Raw genomic sequence first — 23,540 nt, 5'->3', positions numbered from 1 at the left:
TTTTCTCAGGGATAAAGATGAACTTTAACAAAGTTTTAAATGACACCCTTTTCATAATTTGATCTGATCTTAGGTACAATCAACAGATTCTGTTATTTTAAAAAGGATCTTATCCAAAAAATGTTTCCTTAAATTATTTTAGCCAGTAATGCACCCTTTGACTGAAACACTTGACTAACATTTCAATGAATTTACTTTTTAAATACTTTTTCAGAGATGAGAGAATATCTAGTTTAGAAGAACAGATGTCCTCAGTGAAAGAGGAGGCAACAAGAATGGAGACTGAAAGGACAAATTTATTAGCAAAGGTAAATCAAACAAATTTTTTACTTAATGTAAATCATACAAACTTTATTACTAAATGTAAATCATACAAACTTTATTACTAAAAGTAAATCATACAAACTTTATTACTAAAAGTAAATCATACAAACTTTATTACTAAATGTAAATCATACAAACTTTATTACTAAAAGTAAATCATACAAACTTTATTACTAAAAGTAAATCATACAAACTTTATTACTAAAAGTAAATCATACAAACTTTATTACTAAAAGTAAACTAAACAATCTTTATTAGAATATGCTGATCAATAATCTAATAAAATCAATATTTTTCTTGAGAACTCTATGTATTGAATTTTTTGTACATATGAAACTTTTATTTTCAGATAGAGGCTGGGGAAGGTATTGAAACAGCAATTAACCAGCTTAATCAAGAAAAGGTAAGTATGATATGCAAATTAGGAATTTTATAACCACATTTTGATACTGTGGATTCATTTATTTTTCGTGAGTACCTTATTTCTTGGATTGAGTAAAATTTTCATTTTCCTGGATATTTGATTTTGTGGTTTTGCAAAATTATGAGAAAAAAAAGGTGATTGGTTTTAATGAGAATTAGATGAATATTTGTAAAATGTCTATTATAAAACAGAATAAAGAAAAACTAAAGATCTGGTTTAAATTGAAGAGTCTCGTTTAATTTGTAGACAATATTGCAAGAAAAGATTTCCCAGTTAGAAAGTTCAGCCACTGTACAAGAAAAAGAATCATCTGAAAAGCAGGAAAAACTCCATAAGCAGCTTCAAGAGGTTAAAGGACATCTGAAAAATTCTCAAGACAAGGTGGAGAAATTAAAGGGATCTTTGTCTGAGAAAGCTGAGAAAATAACACAGCTACAGCAAAAATCTGCACAGTTAGAGGTGGATGTTCAGTCAAAAGTAAGAAAAACTTAAGGTGGTACATAACACTACAGGGAGATAACTCTGTAAAATCAACCTAGTTAGAGGTGGATGTTCAGTCAAAAGTAAGAAAAACTTAAGGTGGTACATAACACTACAGGGAGATAACTCTGTAAAATCAGCCTAGTAAGAGGTGGATGTTCAGTCAAAAGTAAGAAAAACTTAAGGTAGTACATAACACTACAGGGAGATAACTCTGTAAAATCAGCCCAGTTAGAGGTGGATGTTCAGTCAAAAGTAAGAAAACTTAAGGTGGTACATAACACTACAGGGAGATAACTCTGTAAAATCAGCCAAGTTAGAGGTGGATGTTCAGTCAAAAGTAAGAAAAACTTAAGGTGGTAAATAACACTACAGGGAGATAACTCTGTAATATCAGCCTAGTTAGAGGTGGATGTTCAGTCAAAAGTAAGAAAAACTTAACGAGATACATAACACTACAGGGAGATAACTCGGTAAAATCAGCCAAGTTAGAGGTGGATGTTCAGTCAAAAGTAAGAATAACTCATTGATTGCTATAAATTGACTGTTTTTGAAAAGGGGAATGTCTCAAGTCCTGTATCAATTGAGAAAAATTCTAAATACATGAAGATCATTTCGGACTCCTAAATATTGATATATGCTGTTGTCTGCTCTTTGGTCAGGTTGTTGTCTCTTTGATGAAATCCCCATTTCCATTCTCAGTTTTATTCTGTGTGATCTAAGGAACAGTAATTAGATGTTGTAAATTAGTTCAAAACAGGGTCTTCTTTAAAGTCATAAGAAACCTCAAATTAAAAAAATAATGCATATGTTTTTTTATAACTCAATGGATAGTTTTCATTTTAAAACTTATGTACACTTTTTTCTGAAGAAAATTCTTTAATTTATTCATATTTAGAAGAATTTACTTTATTTTAATTGTTTCCTTCCAGGAAGCAATTCCCCCGACATATTTTCTGTATGCAAAGTGACCTCAGCGTGACCCATCTCGTAAAAATCCGGTGATCACAATACGCATGGATGTCCTTAAAATAAACTATTATCTGAATTTACATGTTAAACACGTGCTCAATTTCCATGCTTTTTTGTTGATTTTTTGGTGATTGTTGACAAACAGGTGACAATCGTTAAACTTTGGCTTCAAAACACAAACTTTAATTACCTGCCATATTTTCACAACAACACTGACCGATTAAAAAAAAAATGACGATTATACAAAATTTAAGCGAAAAAAATGAAAAATTCTTGAAGAGAAGACTAAGTTTATAATGTTTGTATGCATTGCTTAAAGAATTGGAAGAACATTATTTTTCACCAGTCACTCGTTTCTTATGACTTTAATGAGCCAGACTTTTCATGAAAATGGCTACTTAATTTTTCACACTAATTAAAATGTTAACTAGTTCAGTGATAAAAGACGTCATTCTAAACTCTGAAATATATGAAAGAAACTCAAATTAAAAATCATACAATACTAACAATAGCTGGAGGCTCCTGACTTGGGACAGGGACAAGTACGGCGGGGTTAATCTTGTTTTTATGCCCCACCTACGATAGTAGAGGGGCATTATGTTTTCTGGTCTGTGCGTCCGTTCGTCTGTCTGTTCGTCCATTTGTTCGTCCGTCTGTCCGGCTTCAGGTTAAAGTTTTTGGTCAAGGTAGTTTTTGATGAAGTTGAAGTCCAATCAACTTGAAACTTAGTATACATGTGCCCTATGATATGATCTTTCTAATTTAAATGCCAAATTAGAGTTTTGACCCCAATTTTACGGTTCACTGAACATAAAAAATGATAGTGCAAATTTCAGGTTAAAGTTTTTGGTCAAGGTAGTTTTTGATAAAGTAGAAGTCCAATCAACTTGAAACTTAGTATACATGTTCCCTTTGATAAGATTATTCTAATTTTAATGCCAAATTAGAGAATTTATTCCAATTTCACGGTCCACTAAACATAAAAAATGATAGTACGAGTGGGGCATCCGTGTACTGTGGACACATTCTTGTTTTTTTACCCCCCCTACCTTTAGCCAAAGTAGAAAAAACAAACACACAACAATACGAACAGTAACACTTTAGTTTAAAAGGAAGTCCAAGTTTGATGTTAGAATAGATAACAAAAGAAACTAAACCAAATGACAATGATACATAAATCAACAAAGGACTACTAGCGGTTACTGACATGCCAGCTCCAAACCTCAATTAAACTGATTGAAGGATTATGTCTTCATCATGATTGTTTGGTTAGATAAATTTTAAAATAGATATTTTAACAAAATACTCAACTATCATCAGGTACATTTAGATTTGCAGGTAGGTTATATTTTACATACTGATTTTTTTATCACATTTTAAGTTTTTCATATGCTTTTTTTTATTTGGTGACAATCCTTATCTTAAATTTAATTTAATTCCATTTGAATGATTTGAAATGATTTCAGCTTAGTGAGAAAACAAGAGATGATTTTTTTTTTTCCATTATTTTATTTCTTCTTTGTGGATGTCCTTGCTTTTCCTGTATTTTATGTAATTTTTCATAGTGTAAATATTGCTTGTTGTGTTGTTTAAAACACAACTGTTATAGGATATGGGGAATGTTGGGTTATTAGTGTAACAATTAACAAAAGAATTTTACATGATAATAAATATATGTTAATATGACATGTTTTGATGAAACTTATTAATGTCAAGCTTTACATTATAGTCTGACTGAGAAAACACGAGCTGTTTCCTATTGCTTATGTTTTAGAACATGGATTAGTTCAACAAAAAGTTTTTGACCAGTCCTACAACTGTTGTCAAAATTTACTTTGAAACATTTCTTGATTATCCTGATGTTTTAATATTAATTGTTATTGTTATTATTTATGTTAGATCATAAAAACATATGAAACATTTTAATTTCCTTTTTTCTATAAACAATTGTAGACAGAATTACTTCTGGCAGCAGAATCAGCTAAAACTAGTCAAAGGGCAGATTTAGAAAATCATATAAAAACAGCTCAGAATATGGTCGAGGAGAAAACTAATGAGTTATCCAAAATGAAACAACAGTGGCAGCAGGTAACACACTTTTAGAATACTGTGGATACTTTTATTTCAATGTTATGGATTGAGGAAAACTTGCATTTTCAGGGATATTGTGGATGCATTATTATTCGTTGGATACCAATTTTCGTGGATTTCGTGGACACAGTCAAACCACGAAATTAGATATTCAACGAATGATAATTTTCTATAGGTTTGTATGCAGACTTCAGCAAAACCACGAAATTAAATATCCACGAATTTGCAAGTTTTTCTTAATCCACGAAAATTGGTACCAACGAAAATAAATGAATCCACAGTATTTGATTTTATGGTTTTGATAATGTCTGTATATAAGCATGTTCTTATTTGTTGAACATTTAAGTGTGTGGTTCATGAAACCCACAAACAATGGTATTCAACAAATATTAAATAAATCCATAGTAAACTGTTAAAACTTGTACTGAATAATGCATTTAAAACGGATTAAGTTCTGAAGTTTAGGAGGGCCAAAATAAGTTTTTTTGAACCACATTTATACCTTAGAAATAACTAGTATGAATAAAAGGAGATGTTACCATCAGATCTAAAGGTTTGAAACATTTATATAAAAGACTTGTCAGTTAAATATCTTTTTTCATTTATTTTCAATGAATTTTAACGTATTTGAAATTATAGAATTATATTATTTGTATGTTTTAACAAATTCAAATCATAATACTTGAAACAAATATTATAGCCTAGTAATATAGGGTTATTGCATGAATATTGGGGAATATTGTCCTGAGTAGAATTTTATATTGCACGAGCTTGCGAGTGCAATATATGTTCTACGAGGGACAATATTCTCCAATATTCATGCAATAACGCTTTTATTGTATAGCAATATAATATTTGAAAGTAAAAAAATGGTTTAAACTAAGATTTTGTCGTTGATGACATCATGAATTTTGAAGATTTATTGCACTAGTGCAATATTGGAATTTATTGCACGCTAACTTTTGGTTACTTTCTGTGGAAAATATTGTATTGCTATGCAATAATAAATAATATGAATGAAAGGATTTTGTAAAGCTATTTCTACTCTGTTTCACAATTTCAGACTTTATCTGACCTTACAACTAAAAAAGAGAAGATAACATCATTGGAAGGAACTATCAAAGAACATCAAGACAAGATAACACAACTGACACAACAAAATACAGCTTCAGAACGACAAGTTACAGAAAAGGTCAGATCAGCATTCCTGCCTGATTGTTATACAAAATTCACCAACTACAAATATGATTATATTTTCTGTAAATTCATCAAAAGGGGATGAGCATAGTACTCTTTATTTTCATACAAATAAAGAGGCTTAACTCATCTTTTGTTATAATGAGCATTTAGGGTTAAAGTTTAGATTGGTACATGAACCTTTTGTTATTTAGAACAAGCTAGGGCAGTTCCACCAAAGAAACCATATTTTTTATCTACAAACCATGAAATAATCCACTACTTTTTAGGAACATAACAAACAAATTGGCAGACTTTTTTCATGCTGGTAATTTGATAATGTATACTTTATTGTTAAAACAATAATTTTGATGATTTATACATTACCTTAGTTATTTGTGAATTGTGGACTTATGATTCATGAAAATTGTAGAATGATAGAATTGAAAAGACAGAAAATGAGCTGAAGGAGACAAAATCTACACTAACCACAACAAAGAAAACGTTAGAGGAGATAAAACAGAAATTAAAACACACAGAACAAGAATCAGAAACAGTAAGTCAGTCAGTCAATGTTTGTTTGTCAAAATATTTTTTGCCCCATGCCATAGCAGAAGGGACTTTAAGTTTTACTCTTGTCTGTCTGTATGTAGGTTTGTTCGTCTGTCCATCCATCCATCTCTACATCCCAATGTTGGTTTCTGTTCTCTAACTTCAGTTTGCCTCAACCAAATATTAAGAAACTTATATACAATGCTTATTACCACAAAACACAGATCAAGTTTGAATTCTGGTGTGTCATCTTAACTGTTCTAGAGTTATGCCCCTTTACAAACACACAAAAAATGCTGAATTTTCCGTTTCCGTTCTCTAACTTTAGTTTGCCTCAACCAAATGCTAAGAAACTTGCTCAATCACTAAACTCAGATCAAGTACAAATTTGGTTAGGATCACTTTTACTGTTCTTCAGTTATGACCCTTAATAAATCAATATAATATGCAAGCGGGGGCATCTTCTGTATTCCATGGACACATTCCCAATTAATTTTTTATCAATGAGAATGTACAATTGAATTAAATGTTGTGAAAAAATGCGCTGCTTAATTGGCAAAATGTCATGTTGTTAGTATGTTGTAATTATGATAACTTTACAAATTTTGCTAATAAGAATTCTTTTTATATAGAAGACTTACATATTATTTTTCAGACAAAAAAGAATTTAACTACAGAAATAAGTAAGCTGAATGCAGTGGTAGAGAAAAAAGCCAAAGAAAACAAAAAACTGACAGAACAAAATGAATCATTGGTAAATATTTGTAGATACATATGACATTGATAAATGTTTTATTATAAAACATAATAATTTTGACTAAGATGATGTTTATGTTGAACGTTAATGACATCACTAATTTGAAGTTTGAATGACTGTTATTTAAAAGATGAAGGGGTTGAAGCACAGTAAAGTTTAGTTTCAATGGCTACTTTAATTTGTCTGTAATAGTAAAGGTATAATTTGTATACATGTTTATGTATTATTTGTGTTACATTGTTGTTAGGTTGTAGTAAACAGAATGGTTTATCCACATCTTCAGTTAAGCTTTACTGATATTATTGAAAGTCTTAACATCTTAAATATACATAGTTCATTTTCTGTATTATTAGTATGTCAATGTAGAGGTTGTGAAATTTAACCCTGTACATTGCATATGTGTTTGCCTTAATGTTAATTGACTAGAATTGTCAGTTTTCCTGCTGAAGGTTGTAGGTTCTCTCTGGGCACTCTGGCTTCCTCCACCAAAATTAAACTTACCACAACGATATAGCCAATCAAACAATTATTTAAAAAAAAAAATCTTCGGTTCACATAGCAGAGGATTCAGAGATTGAAACTCATCATTTTACTTGTAAAATTTGTTGATGGTCAAATCTCATTCGCTTTTTTCTAAAAAGTTTCTTTGAATATTTTATTTTGTTATATTTGCAATTAAGCTATTGAAAAAGATATCTAAACCTTTCCTAGTTTTATTTTGACTCTGTATTTCAGGTGACTGAAGGCAAAAAGAAAGAGATACAGATTACTGAGTTATCACAGGAAGTAGTCAATACTAAGAAATCCCTGTCAGATACCAAATTGGCACTTGATACCAAAGCTTCAGAATTTAATCAGGTAAATACGGATTTGTTTTTTTATGCCTCATTTATGGGCATTATGTTGTCTGGTCTGTCCATCTGTCTGTTTGCTCGCCCGTCCATCAGTCCGTCTGTCTCGCTCCAGGTTAAAGTTTTTGGTCAAGGTAGTTTTTGATGAAGTTGAAGTCCAATCAGCATGTTCCCTATGATATGAGCTTTCTTATTTTAATGCCAAATTACAGATTTTACCCCATTTTTACGGTCCACTGAACATAGAAAGAGATAATGCGAATTTGGCATCTGTGTACTATGGACACATTCTTGTTTCTCTCCAAACTTTAATGAACTTTTGGGGGTGTGCCAGCTGTTTTGGTGAGGCTTTCTGCTTGGTCACGGTTTTGGAATGAAACTTAAGCAACACATTATAGATTGAAAACATTTATACAGCTGAAAAATAGCAATACATGTTTTATTTTGTCCCTCCAAGTATTCTAGTATTTTCAACCCTAGAAGTACACGACAGATCATATGTTTATGTGATTTATCATATGTTTATGTGATTTGTTTTTATTTTATCCAAAAAATGTTATCTTTGGATAGCATCTGTTTCAGGAGTGTATCAATGAAGAGTGTATGAATAGCAGATTTTTTTCGTGATTACTGGCATGTAAATATACAATATTAGGTCAATGTCATAAAAATATAACATTTTTGTATGAGGCTGAGAAACTGGGGAGGTGTGAGGTTCTACAGAGCCCTCCCCCAGTTTTACACAGAGTACAAAAAAGTTTATATTTTTATGACATTGACCTAATATTGTTTTAATACTGCAGTTTAAACTAATACATTGATAGCTTTTTAAATTGTAACACAAATTTCAAACTTCTTTCCATCCCTTAATGAACCCCTAACTGTGGAGAAAGTGTTCCATGATGAAATTGACATTATACAAAATATAGCTGTGTTACTATATTTAGGAAACAAACACAACTAGTTGCAGTATAATATGGACTAATGGCAATATATATGACTCATTGTTTCCAATTTGTTATAAGTAAAAAAAAAAAACAGAAATACTTGAAACTTATTATATTACAAACCAATCAATAATTTTGTTTTATATCTCACTGTCGCTCTGATTTTCTTCTAACCAAGGGAGATCATTAGGTTTAAATTATAGCTGACAGTCAAAATCCTGATTCTTGAATAGAGTTTGTAGAAATGGTCATGAAAATTGAGTCCTTTCCCGATAGGAATCATCTTAATGAGTACTGTTTGAACTAATGTTATCAGACTTCAAGAAAGCCATATACTCTTGTTTGTTAATGAAAAAAATATTTTGAATACAAATTTGTTAGTAAATTTATACTCCTCACTTTTCTTGGTACTTACTACCAGGATTTGTAAAGGTTGTATAGAAAAAAACACAGTCATTATAAGGCTTTGTAGCATTGGAAATGCTTGTCTAACAATACCTTGGAAAATTATCATTATAAAAGATTTCACATATTAGCCTTTTTTTGCAATTAGAAAGTTCGGCTGATGTGTCCCTGAATTTATGGCATCAAACTTTTTTTTTTATATACAATAGATATGTATCATAATGGCATTGTATTTTAATGGTTAAAGAAATACTGATAGTTAAGTTACTTCACTCATACAGTTAACATTGAATAGAAATGTGTGTAGGTTTGTAGAAAAAAAACCAACAGGGGATAGAAGTCTATTTGAAAAAAGTGGTGGAAAATACCAAGTGGACATTTAAAACTATGAAAGGTTGAGAGAATGGCTAAAAAAAAGATAGCAAAACGACAAATATATCCACAAAACCGTACATAGAAAGCTTAAAATTTATATAACAAACCGAATTCTGTCTTATTTATATTCCATAGGCTCAAGCAGCTCACCAACAGGAAGTGACATCATTGAAGAAAGAGACAGAATCTTATCAACAAAAGTCATCTTCAACAGAACAACAACTGAACAATCAGGTAAAATAACATTACTTTTATAACAGATAAGGTATATTTGTGTGTATCATGTCTGAATGAAGCTGCTTTCTTTCCATTCTATTTTTGCATGATTTATTTTAAGTATGTCTAGGCTCAAAGCATTTACGTTTACAATTTACTCTCTGTGTTACCTTATGAGCTTTGAGATAGACAACGCAGAGTACAGGTTTAGTACAAAGCAGTTCTTATACTGAAATCTATTAAAACAAAAACAATTGTTACTGTACTAATGTACAAACACAATGGTACCATTTCCTGATAAATAACAAGAAATGTGGGATGAACATCAATAATACAGTAACACAACAATACAAGATTACCAGAAAAAAAAGAATATAGAGGTCAGCATGAAACTATCAACAATGGTAAAACAAGCAAATGTATGACAAAAGGTGTAGGAAAACGTGTTCCACTTTTCTGACTTGTAACTAAGTAATTTTAATTTTACTCCTGGAACTGTTTCTCTGTTTTACTGTGTAATAGAGCAAATACTAGACAAGAAATGAAACCTTTACCTTATACACTCCAAGTGAGCATAAAACCATCAAAGAGGTCTTTCTTGTCTTTACTTAACACAGTTTCAAGATAAAGCTTAACAGAATTGAAGTAAATAAAGGATTTTTTTTTGTAGAAAAATTCCACATCTTTAAAAAGAATTTATGTGACATCTGTAAAAATTTACCATTTGCTTTCAAGTCAAACATTGCTATAGAGTTGCACTGAACTAATTTAAAATTTTCATTATTTTTTTATTCCTCAGTTAAAGGAAGTCATGGAACAAAAACAAAATATTACAGTTGAAAAAGAAAAGCTACAAACATTGTCAACAGAATTGCAGAATAAATTAGCTGAGAGGGAAGAAGAACTCAAATCTACTGTACAGAGATTACAGACTGAAAAGGTAAATATGTCTGTCTTTATGCCCTGTTAAGGATAGTAAAGGGCATTGTGTTTCTTGGTCTGTGCATCCATTCTTCTTTTGGCAAGTTCAGTATCAAATTAAAAAAAAAAGTTTTAGGTAGTTTACCATTGAGTTGTTGTCACATCAACTTGAAACTATGTACACATGTTCACTATGATGTGAACTTTTTAAAATATTTTTCGAAGTAGTGTTTTAACTCAATTTCCTCAGTTCACTGAATATGGAAATGTGATAGTGTAAGTATGACATGGTGTTTTTTATATAAATATTCTTGTTATAGATATGCTTTTCTGACAAGCTATGTATCATCCACCTCCACATTTCTATTTAAATTTATTTTCAACCATTAAATCATTCCTATGATAAAGTGTCACAGTTCGTCATTTTATTAGTAAAGTAATCCCTGCCCTCAGCTACCTATATATATTTTTTGAAGACTTTACAAACAACTGCTGTCTAAACTTACTGATGACAACATATTTATTTATAAACAAACATAGAAACAATGGCTTGTGGTGATAAGGAATAACACCACTAAGTCATAGCCCCATGTTAAATTCCTCAATTTCAAACATTCATAGCTATTTTATCTTAAGTTCAAATAAAGTGACAATTGTTTCATGTCAAAACAATACCTTATCCTGATTTGTGCTTGAAAAATCAACATACCTTTAATTGCATACTGTAAACCAACTTATTTTCACGACTTTCACGAGTGGAAAAATAATGCGAATAATAATCGTCGCAAAAAAGTAAAACTTGAATCTTTCGTTAATAAACTTCAACATGTAAATTAAAAAATCATGAATTTTATAAGCCACAAAATGGACTAGAATGAGTAAAACGCAAAATAAACTATCCGCAAAAATAATTTGGTTTACAGCATTAGAGTGCTCTGGTTCCAAGAAGTTGGATAGTAAACAGGTATTTCTTACCTAAGCAAATGGGCAAATATGCACTCCTATTTTAATTTCATATATTTCTTTATTGTTTAAGAGAAACTTCTAACAAGGGTTCTTTAAGCTATCATTTGATACCAAAAGTATCCAAATATTTTACTCATTGACAAAGTTACAGCTATGCATATGAACTATTTTGTTTAGAATATGAATCACTATCACTTTGAGACAGGGTGGAATAATTGGTTCTGTACCATAAAGTAAATATAAAAAAGAAGATGTGGTATGATTGCCAGACAACTATCCACAAAAGACCAAAATGACACAGACATTAACAACTATAGTTCACCGTACGGCCTTCAACAATGAGCAAAGCCCATACCGCATAGTGAGCTATAAAAGGCAATATAATATAAGACAATGTAAAACAATTCAAACGAGATAACTAAGGGCCTTATTTATGTAAAAAATGAACGAAAAACAAATATGTAACACATAAACAAACGACAACCACTGAATTACAGGCTCCTGACTTGGGACAGGCACATATATAAATAATGTGGCGGGGTTAAACATGTAAGGGATCCCAAGCCTCCCCTAAACCTTGGACAGTGGTATAACAGTACAACATAAGAAAGTTTCTTACAGGAAAATGTTTGTCAAAGTGCTCAATTTTTTGTCATTTTTGGTCTCCATTATCCAAGATGGCTGCCAGTTTAACATATGACCCAATGGGAAATACATACAAATGTCTTCTTTTAGAGAACCACTGAATGGAATGAAACCAAACATAGCATGAATGTTCCTTAAATAGGACCCTATGAGAAATATATACAAATGTCTTCTTTTAGAGAACCACAAAATGAATGCAATATTAGACCAACTTTGGCCTCAATTTTTATTTAAGTATCTGTTATGATTTTCATCTTTTTTATGTGATTTCATAAACCCAAATAGAGTCAGGTGAGTGACACAGGCTCTTAAAAGCCTCTAGTTATTATCAAACTTAAATATTAACAAACTTGAATTTGATAACAAATATTTCTGTAAACTTGTGAGTCAGAAATATCACCTTTGATTTTTGCTGTTTGAATCATACATGTACTTCCACAATAAGTTAAGTAGGGCTTATGTCTGAAGTTGACTAGTAATATTGTTGTTTCATTAAAAAAAAATTGAATAATAAAGCAATTAATTGTTTTTTGCATGCATGGCTATTGATGTTTATCCGCAAATTTTACATTTTATTCTTTGAACTTACTGCCAAACATTTGTTATGATTGTCTACAGGACTTGATACTCGAAAATATTAGGCAATGACGTTATGTATCAGTACAGCATCGTCTTTTGCAATGTTTGTCAGCTTTTATTATCAATGAAATACATGCGACTTCATTCATACAAACGAACTACTATCATGACGTTTTGTACGCATTAATTCATTTTATTCCATATTCTGCCTAAGAAAACATTTTGTTAAGACAAATTGCAGATGAAAAAAATTATGGCATTTTATTTTTTTTTTTTTTTTTATACTGACCTCATCAGCTCTAATATCAGCTTGGCCGCTTGATAAAGTCAGTATCAAACACAAAAATGCCAATGTATATGTATCATGTTATAATGAGACAGGCATGATTTTGATCTGGCCTACATACTGTATGTTTTATTCTTCAGTCAGAGGCCAATGATTCTTTTGAGAGAAGTAAGAATGAATTAAATGACAAGATAACATCACTGACTTCCCAGATAGATGAACTGAACACACAGTTACAGAATGAAAAGGTGAGAGCTAAATAATTATGGTTTTTGTTGTTCATAATTTACACCAGAGACTGTGCTGAACAATTTTCTAATGAAAATCTATTCAATTTATCAAACTTTTGAATACATAGTTAGGTTTATATTTTTTTTTAAAAGGTCAAATGTATCTGGGATAAAGTTATGGTGTCTTTTTGGGGAATTTTTCACATTATTACCAACAGTTAAGATAGAAGGGTCTTCTAAGACAGTAAAAAAATATCTCTGGAACAGTTGTAAGCATTAACTGTTAAATTTTGAAAGATCTAAAAAAAAAAAGATTTGAAAATTGTGCAGTGTGAGATTGACCTAGAATAATACTTTTGATACCACTAGTACTAGAGAAAAAAACACAATTATTATAATAACATGGTTTGAACTTACTTATCAATACAGATTTGATGAATTTCTTGAAACCTAATATTAAAAATGCAAGAAATAAATAATGCAATGACATTTTTTTATTAGTATAAAATTCAGTAAAATGATGAAGATCATGTATTACTAAAACCCATCCTTATGTCAACTGGAATCAAGTTGTTTGGGGGTTTTGTTTAGTTAGGTTGCTGTCACATCCACACTTACCAAATATCTCATATTTTCATATATTACAATACAGTAATTGTTTTTATGCCCCATTTATTGGCATTATGTTTTCTGGTCTGTGCATCCATCCGTCCGTTCGTCCTGCTTTAGGTTGAAGTCCAATCAACTTGAAACTTAATACACATGTTCCCTATGATATGATCTTTATAAATTTAATGCCAAATTAGAGATTTCCCCCCATTTTCACCATCCCCTGAACATAGAAAATGATAGTGCGGATGGGGCATTCGTGTACTGGGGAGTGACACATTTTTGTTTTTTTACTGCCAATGACAACAATTATATTATAACAATCAGAAAAAAAAATATTTTTTTACTGCTAATGACAACAATTATATTTTCATAATCAGAAAAAAAAATCTATTTCCTTTTTCAGGATACTTTGACTGCTACAATGGGCTCAGAGAATACAATGAAATCTCAAGTAAGTAATGGAATTATTACAATGGGCTCAGAGAATACAATGAAATCTCAAGTAAGTAATGGAATTATTACAATGGGCTCAGAGAATACAATGAAATCTCAAGTAAGTAATGGAATTATTACAATGGGCTCAGAGAATACAATGAAATCTCAAGTAAGTAAGGAATTATTACAATGGGCTCAGAGAATACAATGAAATCTCAAGTAAGTATGGAATTATTACAATGGGCTCAGAGAATACAATGAAATCTCAAGTAAGTAAGGAATTATTACAATGGGCTCTGAGAATACAATGAAATCTCAAGTAAGTATGGAATTATTACAATGGGCTCTGAGAATACAATGAAATCTCAAGTAAGTATGGAATTATTACAATGGGCTCTGAGAATACAATGAAATCTCAAGTAAGTAAGGAATTATTACAATGGGCTCTGAGAATACAATGAAATCTCAAGTAAGTAAGGAATTATTACAATGGGCTCTGAGAATACAATGAAATCTCAAGTAAGTATGGAATTATTACAATGGGCTCTGAGAATACAATGAAATCTCAAGTAAGTATGGAATTATTACAATGGGCTCAGAGAATACAATGAAATCTCAAGTAAGTAAGGAATTATTACAATGGGCTCAGAGAATACAATGAAATCTCAAGTAAGTATGGAATTATTACAATGGGCTCTGAGAATACAATGAAATCTCAAGTAAGTATGGAATTATTACAATGGGCTCTGAGAATACAATGAAATCTCAAGTAAGTAAGGAATTATTACAATGGGCTCAGAGAATACAATGAAATCTCAAGTAAGTAAGGAATTATTACAATGGGCTCAGAGAATACAATGAAATCTCAAGTAAGTATGGAATTATTACAATGGGCTCTGAGAATACAATGAAATCTCAAGTAAGTAAGGAATTATTACAATGGGCTCTGAGAATACAATGAAATCTCAAGTAAGTATGGAATTATTACAATGGGCTCTGAGAATACAATGAAATCTCAAGTAAGTAAGGAATTATTACAATGGGCTCAGAGAATACAATGAAATCTCAAGTAAGTATGGAATTATTACAATGGGCTCTGAGAATACAATGAAATCTCAAGTAAGTAAGGAATTATTACAATGGGCTCTGAGAATACAATGAAATCTCAAGTAAGTAAGGAATTATTACAATGGGCTCTGAGAATACAATGAAATCTCAAGTAAGTAATGGAATTATTACAATGGGCTCAGAGAATACAATGAAATCTCAAGTAAGTAAGGATTTATTACAATGGGCTCAGAGAATACAATGAAATCTCAAGTAAGTAAGGATTTATTTGAAGATAATGTTGAATAGTATCTTTTCTTACAAAATTTAATCCTGGTATCTATGTATAGTTTATTTACAACCACTATTGGTGGAGTTTAATTCCCCGAGGGTATCACCAGCCCAGTAGTCAGCACGGAAAGAAGTCAGCACTTCTGTGCTGACATGAATTATCATTGATATGGTCATATTTATAAATTAACTGTTTACAAAACTTTTGAATTTGTGAAATACTAAGGCTTTTCTACATCAGGAATAGATTACCTTACCTGTATTTGGCAAAACTTTTAGGAATTTTGGTCCTCAATTCTCTTTATCAACTTCTTATTTTATTTGGCCTTTTTTAATTTTTTTGGATTCGAGTGTCTCTGATGAGTCTTTAGTAGACGAAACGCTTGTCTGGCATAAATACTAGATACAAAATTTAATCCTGGTATCTATGATGAGTTTATTTTAGCTATCTAGTGTAAACTGATTGTTAAAAGTTAAGTTTTCTTTGTATGAACTTGTGTTTGTTTATAGAAACAATAAGGCAGGTTTATAGTAACAATATATATATATATATATGTTAGCCCTGACTCTTTGTTTTTTTTCACATAGAAAAGTTTTATTAAATATGCATAGTTTTTAAAGACGCTTTAAGTCTGGACAAAACTCTATTAAAAGGATACAATGTGTTTCTAAAAATTGAAAAAAATATGTTTTTGAAGAGATTTATTAAAGCAACTAGTGGAACTAAAAAACGTTTCAAAACAGTCATGTAAAATGGATTTTTTTTTCAGATTGCAGAGTTAATAACAGAAAAATCAGCTGCAGAAAAACAAGTTGAAGATTTAAAATCACAACTGTCAGATACTACAGAGAAATTAGAAGTTCAGGTCTGAGATTTATACCAAATATTTTTATTACAAAAAGGATTAACTCTCTCTGTAAATTTTACTTATAGGTTTTTGAATATTTATGTCCCAGAAATAGGCGACCAAGGCATTTAGTGTTACTTTTGACTATCAATATTTCTCTCCTCCTTTCTTTCCGTCTGTCTGTCCCAATTTCAGTGCAAAGCTTAAACAGAGGCATTTGTGTCCTCAGAAATATTCTTCTTTTATTTCAATAATACTTAATAATATTGGGTTTTTTTTTAATGACATCCCTAGATACTCATCTTTATTGAAAAAAAATGTTATTCTCAAATGAGGTCAACTTAACATTCCAGCAGCTGACATTATCCAATCATGAGTTTTTGCACTAAAAGTCTCTCAATTTTTACTTATGAGTTACAGTATATCAACACTGGGTAGTTGACATTTTAATCATAACTACAAGAAACTTTCCTTCATAAAGAAGGGGCTCATTTTTTGTGTCAAATAACAACTTTTAACACTTTGATTTCAGAAAGAGCAGATAACTCTTAAAGAACAACAACTGCAAGGAATGATACAAGAGAAAGTTGATGAGATAGATAATCTTCAACAACAAAATAAGGTACTTTAAAATTGAATTATGTACATCTTCTTTCAGATCATGGAAATGATTATTTGAGGAGTAAAATCTATTACCATATTAGGCCACACCAATTTAATTTCTTGTTCTACGGATTTTTGGCCTCCAAAAATTGGGGCGAGCGAGCGATTTGAAAATTTTAATAAAAAAATATTTAATTTGCAAATTCGTTAGGCTAAGCATGAAAATTAAAGGCGAGCGATTATAATTTTTTTTGTCAACATAAAATAGTAGGTTTTGACAATATTAAAACTTGATTTATCACTTGTACTTTGACATTTCTTTAATTCATGAAGTATTTTTTCCCTGTTCAACAAGAAATAATTGAATAATTATATCTGGTCTATGTATGTGTGACTGACAATGAGACTATTCTCCATCCAAGTCATAATCAGGTTCAGAAAAACCCCTTAATGTTATAAATATCCCTTTTATGAGGGGTCAATATAAGTTATAATCTGGTTTTTTTTTTGTAATATGACACTTTTTAGTACAAAAGGGCTCATATTTTCTTAAAGAACTATAATATCTATCTGGTATTAAATGGTCAAAACAATTTAACATGTGCAAGAATTTTGTAATACTGTTAACACATTTACTTTAACCATGTTAACAGTTTAATATTATTCATAATAAGTGGACCCCTCTTTTAGAAAAGTTGTTTCAAATATGATGTATTTCTCCTCTTTTTGAGTAAAAAAAAATCTAAGTTTTCTAAGGTTTTGTATAGTAGCACTATACAAGGTTTTGTATAGTAGCACTATACAAATCCTTGGTATTTCTATGACAAAGTTGTCAGTGCCATATAGTTTTACCCTTGTCCATCATTCCATCATTCCGAAATTCTGTCATTCCGTCATTCTGCAACAAACCATTATACAGAGTTTTTTTCTAAACGCTTTCAGATATTGGGCTAATTTTTGGTTTGTGAGTTAACCATGATGAGTTACAGATCAAGTTTAAGTTTCGTTCCACTCCGCTAATTTTTGCTGAAATTATGGGCTTTGGACTATGATAAATTGTTGAAAATCACAGTTATATGGACTTTTTTTCTAAATGCCTTCAGATATTGGGCTGATTTTTGGTATGTGAGTTAACCATGATGAGTTATAGGTCAAGTTTAAGTTTCGTTCTGCTGCACTAATTTTTGCTAAAATTACGGGCTTTGGACTTTGAGAAATTGTTGAAAATCACAGTTATACAGACGTTTTTTCTAAACACTTTCAGATATTGGGTTGATTTTTGGTATGTGAGTTAACCATGATGAGTTACAGATCAAGTTTAAGTTTTGTTCTGCTCCACTAATTTTTGCCGAAATTATGGGCTTAGGACTATGAGAAATTGTTGAAAATCACAGTTATACATTTTCTAAACGCCTTCAGATATTGGGCTGATTTTTGGTATGTGATTTAACCATGATGAGTTATAGGTCAAGCTCAAGTTTCGTTCCGCTCCGCTCATTATTATTATACCCCCGCTTTAAAAAAGGGGGGGTATACTGTTTTACCTCTGTCTGTCTGTCCGTCCGTCAGTCAGTCAGTCCGTCCCATGAAACTTTCGTCACATTTTTCTCAGGAACTACACATCCACCCTTTCTGTAATTTGGTATCAACATTTATATATGTCAGCCATACCGTGTGATGCGTTTTCAGATTCATCACTTGACAACTTCCTGTTTACCAAACACTTGTCTGATTTTACACATGATAGCCAATTTGAAAATTTTGGTCACATTTTTCTCAGGAACTACAATACAAGGATTTCTGAAATTTGGTTTCAGGATTTATATAAGTCAGCTATACCGTGTGATGCGTTTTCAGATTCATCACTCGACAACTTCCTGTTTACCGTACACTTGTATGGTTTTACACATGATAGCCAAGTTGAAAATTTTGGTCACATTTTTCTCAGGAACTACAATACAAGGATTTCTGAAATTTGGTTTCAGGATTTATATAAGTCAGCTATACCGTGTGATGGGTTTTCAGATTCATCACTCGACTACTTCCTGTTTACCGAACACTTGTAGGATTTTACACATGATAACCAAGTTAAAAATTTTCGTCACATTTTTCTCAGGAACTACAATACAAGGATTTCTGAAATTTGGTTTCAGGATTTTTATAAGTCAGCTATACCGTGTGATGCGTTTTCAGATTCATCACTCGACAACTTCCTGTTTACCGAACACTTGCATATTTTTACACTATTAATATTATCCACTTGCGGCGGGGGTATCATCAGTGAGCAGTAGCTCGCAGTTTCACTTGTTTTCACTGAATTTACAGGCTTTGGACTTTGATAAATTATTGAAAATTACAGTTATACAGATTTTTTCTCTATTCCCCCTTCAGATTTTGAGCTCATTTTTGATATGTGAGACTATCATCATGTTTGTGTCCACATGTGTTTATATTGAAATTGCAGATTTTTCAACTTTTTGGGACGGGGCCATTCATTCGTGTTGCTTTGACACATCTGGTCTTTTCTACAACACTGTCAACAGTAAAATGACCCCTTGTCTGAGGGAGGGTTGTTTCCAACCTGATAAAAACAAACACAGGTCAAAGTACGGCTTTTTAAACAGGGCTTTGACCCAGACCAAACAGCAAGCTATAAGGGACCCCAAAATTATTAGTGTACACAATTCGAACAGGAAAACCAACGATCTAATTTATTTATCCAAACGGGAAAATATCAATGAACCACATCAACAAACGATAACTGCTGAACGACAGGCCCCAGAATCAATCAGGACAGGTGCACAAACCTGCAGCGGGTATGGAAAGTTTTGTTTCGACAGCATTAAATATAATTGCAGTTGAAGGCAAATCCTTCAGAAGTTCTTTGTACTTTATTCTGACAACGAACATTTTTTGATATGGAATATAAGAAAGGGGGAAAGAAACCAATGTTTTGTTCTGTACACATGGTTCAGGTATTTCTGCTGTTATTTATTTATATCGTAGCACTCCCACTTGGGATAAAAATGCTGAAACAAATATTCTCACAGATATTTACACAGTGTGGTGGGGTGCTTATAGGTTAAATCTTTATAATACAGGTTAGACTGTGATTTTAAAAACAAATGTTGATATCTTTTTATAATATTTACAAAAAAACAGTGTGGGAAATGGACATGATTACATTTCTGGATGCGGTATGCAAGGAATATAAAAAAAAAAGAAATTCTGTTTGGAAAAAAACAGGTGTGGTGTCCAACAAGGAATTAAATTGGTGTGGCCTTATACCGGTATATAATTACTTGGACATTAAATTTTATGCATCAAACAAAATTCTATGCTGATGACTGTAGATATGTAGATTTTCAACTAGAGGTTGTGTTTATCATACTCTTAATTTCTAGCTGGTGATTAGCATTTGCAGAAGATAGTCCATTTAAAAAAATCTCCAGATTTTTTACCTCTAGACTGGAAGTTAACATGTACTAAACTACTCTTTTGACTACTTTGAATCAGAAATGAAATTTTGTTATCTGATATTAGAAAAATGACAAAAAGCACAAATTGAAAATAAAATTGGTGTGTCTGAAGGGCTTTTCTTGATTTACCTTCATCAGGAATGCTAAAACTCAAACATTTGAAGCTGGTGAGATATAAATACATAGAAGACATCTTATGTCAATTCAACCAAGGCAAATTACATATTTTCCTTCTTGCAGAATTTTTTTCTTCAATAAATGATTGAAATTTAGATATTTCATTTTCAATTTTGTAGGCTTTGACAGAAAAGTCAGAATCCATAGAAACAAACTTACAAACAGAAGCAGCATCTGTTACAGAATTGAAAGACAAATGTAAAACTTTGGAATCTGAATTGGAAAGGGCAAAGGAAAGAGAAACTGAGCTTAATAACTCATTTGATGAGCTTAGTGAAGTAAGAAAAAAAGTCAGAAACAAAATTTTCTAGTTCTAAGCAGTATTAATTTGATTCTAATCTGACCAGTGCTCTAACTTCTTGGTGCCACTTTCGTAGTGGAGAAGCAGCATATACCAATCTAAAAGTCTTTGGTTTGAAGGACAGAAATAAACCCAGGGTTGAATATTGACATATGCTAATAATATAGCATACAATGTGTTCCCTTAAAAAGCTGTATTAAATGACATGATTATAGATGACACCAAATCTTCACATGGACAACAACTTTGTTCTTGCCACACGAACTGGTAAAGAACATCTTATGTTGGATTTTGACTTTCAAGCTATTAGATTTGTAGTGTCAAATTACCGGAAATTTTATATTTATTGATTTTGAAGAAAGTCAGAAGGCCTGAATACGTAAACCCCTTTCCTTTTATTTTAATATTTTTCTTGTGAGTTTATCATTATATATTTGTAACTTTTAAGGTAAGAAATGCTATGAATACACAGATGGTTGAACTAGACAAAGAATTAGCAGAAAACAAATCAAAGAAAGAAGAGTTACAACTGTACAAGGTAAATAAAATATAATCATTTATGTCTCAGGAACTAACCATGTTATTCCATTGAACCAGAACCTGGGGTTTTTATACGACTGCAACAATTAAAGACAGATGGTCTCCTGATAATAACTTTAGTAAAAGTAAATAGAAATCAATAAAATTTTAACAAAAAATTTATAACCACTAAAGGAAGGTTAGTATTGATTTGAATCACATGTGTAAGTGTATGGATCTTTCTGACAAGGTTCCATTCCAAAAAAGGAGGGTTGGGATCAGGGCTTCCAAAAAATATTTGAGCCAGCCGGACATTTTAAATCTGATCCCGATTTTAATCCCTTAAGACTTAGTCACAAAAGGCAATTATGGTAATCAGATGGCCATTCCAATGATTGGTATTAGATGTAAACTGTTAAATTGGCAGTGCATCATTCAAAGTGTGCATATCAGCGTGCACATATATCTGCCCAAGACTCTTTATTTGTGCAAAATGACATTGTCAAAACTTTACTTTCGTGTTTAAAATCACATTTGTTTCTCAAACCAGATGTTGACTTGACAATGGTAAAACATGGACCATAAACTGATACGTAAAATCCGTGTACGTTTACAAAGCTTGACTGAGTGAAGAAGCTCTTTCCACATTATTTCTTCAACAAAATACTTAAAATGAACAGTTAGATGATAATTTTAGCATTTTTGAAGAAATGTAGAATGCATTATTAAATTTCCCACCTGTGCACATGCGCACATGTGTTCTAGTTCATACAACGTAGTTCTAACGATTTTTCATTTAAAACCTTTTTAAATTGTTCATCAAATTATGTGATAAACTAATTTCTTATTATTTTAATCTTTTGAACTAAATCAATTAGATGCAAACTGATGAAATGAAAGAAAATAATTGCAAAAAGACCGATCAATTTATACTAATGACTTTGAAAAGTGACATTTCTTCCATTGAGCTTAGAAGGTTTATAGAGATATTTAAAAAGGCTAGGGTGCATATGTCTTATATTTTTTGTATTATCAAAAATGGATTGTTCATTCTTTGATGTATTGGTTTATTTTATACAGTGTACATCATCGCTGTATCACAATAAAATTTGTTGGAGCCAATAAGAATTTTTTTTAAATGGAAATCATATTTAATTTAATTGTAGGATAGTTTGGATGTCCAATTCCAAGAGTTAGAGAAAAAATATAATGAAACCAAAGCAGAAAACGAGTCGTACGAAAAGGAAATTGGTCAGTTAAAATCAGCACTAGAAACTGAGAAAGAGGAAAGAACGAAGGTAAAAGTCATTTTTATGCCCCACCTACGATAGTAGAGGGGCATTATGTTTTCTGGTCTGTGCGTCCGTTCGTCTGTCCGTTCGTCCGTCCGTCTGTTCGTTCGTCCGTCTGTCCCGCTTCAGGTTAAAGTTTTTGGTCAAGGTAGTTTTTGATGAAGTTGAAGTCCAATCAACTTGAAGCTTAGTACACACGTTCCCTGTGATATTATCTTTCTAATTTTAATGCCTAATTATATTTTTTTATCCAATTTCGTGGTCCATTGAACATGGTAAATGATAGTGCCAGTGGGGCATCCGTGTACTTTGGACACATTCTTGTTATTTTTTAGTATGATTATTAAGTTCTGTAATTGTCAATTCTAGTTAAATCTGAAGCATTATTATTCGTTAACACTTGAATAACGAAAAAAAATATAGAAAATATTACCTGCTTAGGATGGGGAATAATTCTTGCCAATTCTATAATGCATGATTAGTTAAATCAAACTAAAGAAGCTGTTAATGAGATAGCTCTTTTATATTGAATTGAATGATAATTGAAACTAGACATATTTGGATTTTACAGCTTTTATAGATGGTTTTTATACATAGACATAGGACAACTGTCTGCATTGTATTTGTTTATTGATAGTTTGGTTCATTGTAAGATGAGGGAGGGTAGGAGGGGTCCTGATCCCGAAATCCCGAGCTTAAAAACACGAAATCCCGAAATCCCGGGCTGAAAAAATACGAA

General features: G+C 31.4%; 1 protein-coding gene across 1 annotated transcript in view; it reads left to right on the top strand.

The window, feature by feature from the left end:
* Positions 1 to 23,540, top strand: part of LOC143076947 (uncharacterized) — a 63,385-nt gene that overhangs the window by 19,875 nt on the left and 19,970 nt on the right. Inside the window, exons 18-34 of the mRNA XM_076252846.1 lie at positions 215 to 308; positions 674 to 727; positions 995 to 1,225; positions 4,154 to 4,288; positions 5,355 to 5,483; positions 5,901 to 6,023; positions 6,675 to 6,773; positions 7,512 to 7,634; positions 9,490 to 9,588; positions 10,370 to 10,510; positions 13,108 to 13,215; positions 14,213 to 14,260; positions 16,353 to 16,448; positions 16,963 to 17,052; positions 20,809 to 20,967; positions 21,439 to 21,528; positions 22,676 to 22,807. Of these exons, the coding sequence (XP_076108961.1) occupies positions 215 to 308; positions 674 to 727; positions 995 to 1,225; positions 4,154 to 4,288; positions 5,355 to 5,483; positions 5,901 to 6,023; positions 6,675 to 6,773; positions 7,512 to 7,634; positions 9,490 to 9,588; positions 10,370 to 10,510; positions 13,108 to 13,215; positions 14,213 to 14,260; positions 16,353 to 16,448; positions 16,963 to 17,052; positions 20,809 to 20,967; positions 21,439 to 21,528; positions 22,676 to 22,807 (1,951 nt within the window). The remainder of the gene's footprint in view (positions 1 to 214; positions 309 to 673; positions 728 to 994; positions 1,226 to 4,153; positions 4,289 to 5,354; positions 5,484 to 5,900; positions 6,024 to 6,674; positions 6,774 to 7,511; positions 7,635 to 9,489; positions 9,589 to 10,369; positions 10,511 to 13,107; positions 13,216 to 14,212; positions 14,261 to 16,352; positions 16,449 to 16,962; positions 17,053 to 20,808; positions 20,968 to 21,438; positions 21,529 to 22,675; positions 22,808 to 23,540) is intronic.

This window comes from Mytilus galloprovincialis, chromosome 1 (assembly GCF_965363235.1).
Source record: "Mytilus galloprovincialis chromosome 1, xbMytGall1.hap1.1, whole genome shotgun sequence".
Taxonomy (NCBI): domain Eukaryota; kingdom Metazoa; phylum Mollusca; class Bivalvia; order Mytilida; family Mytilidae; genus Mytilus; species Mytilus galloprovincialis.
Note: the sequence above shows the minus strand (reverse complement) of the source record. Positions and strands in the feature narration are given on the sequence as shown.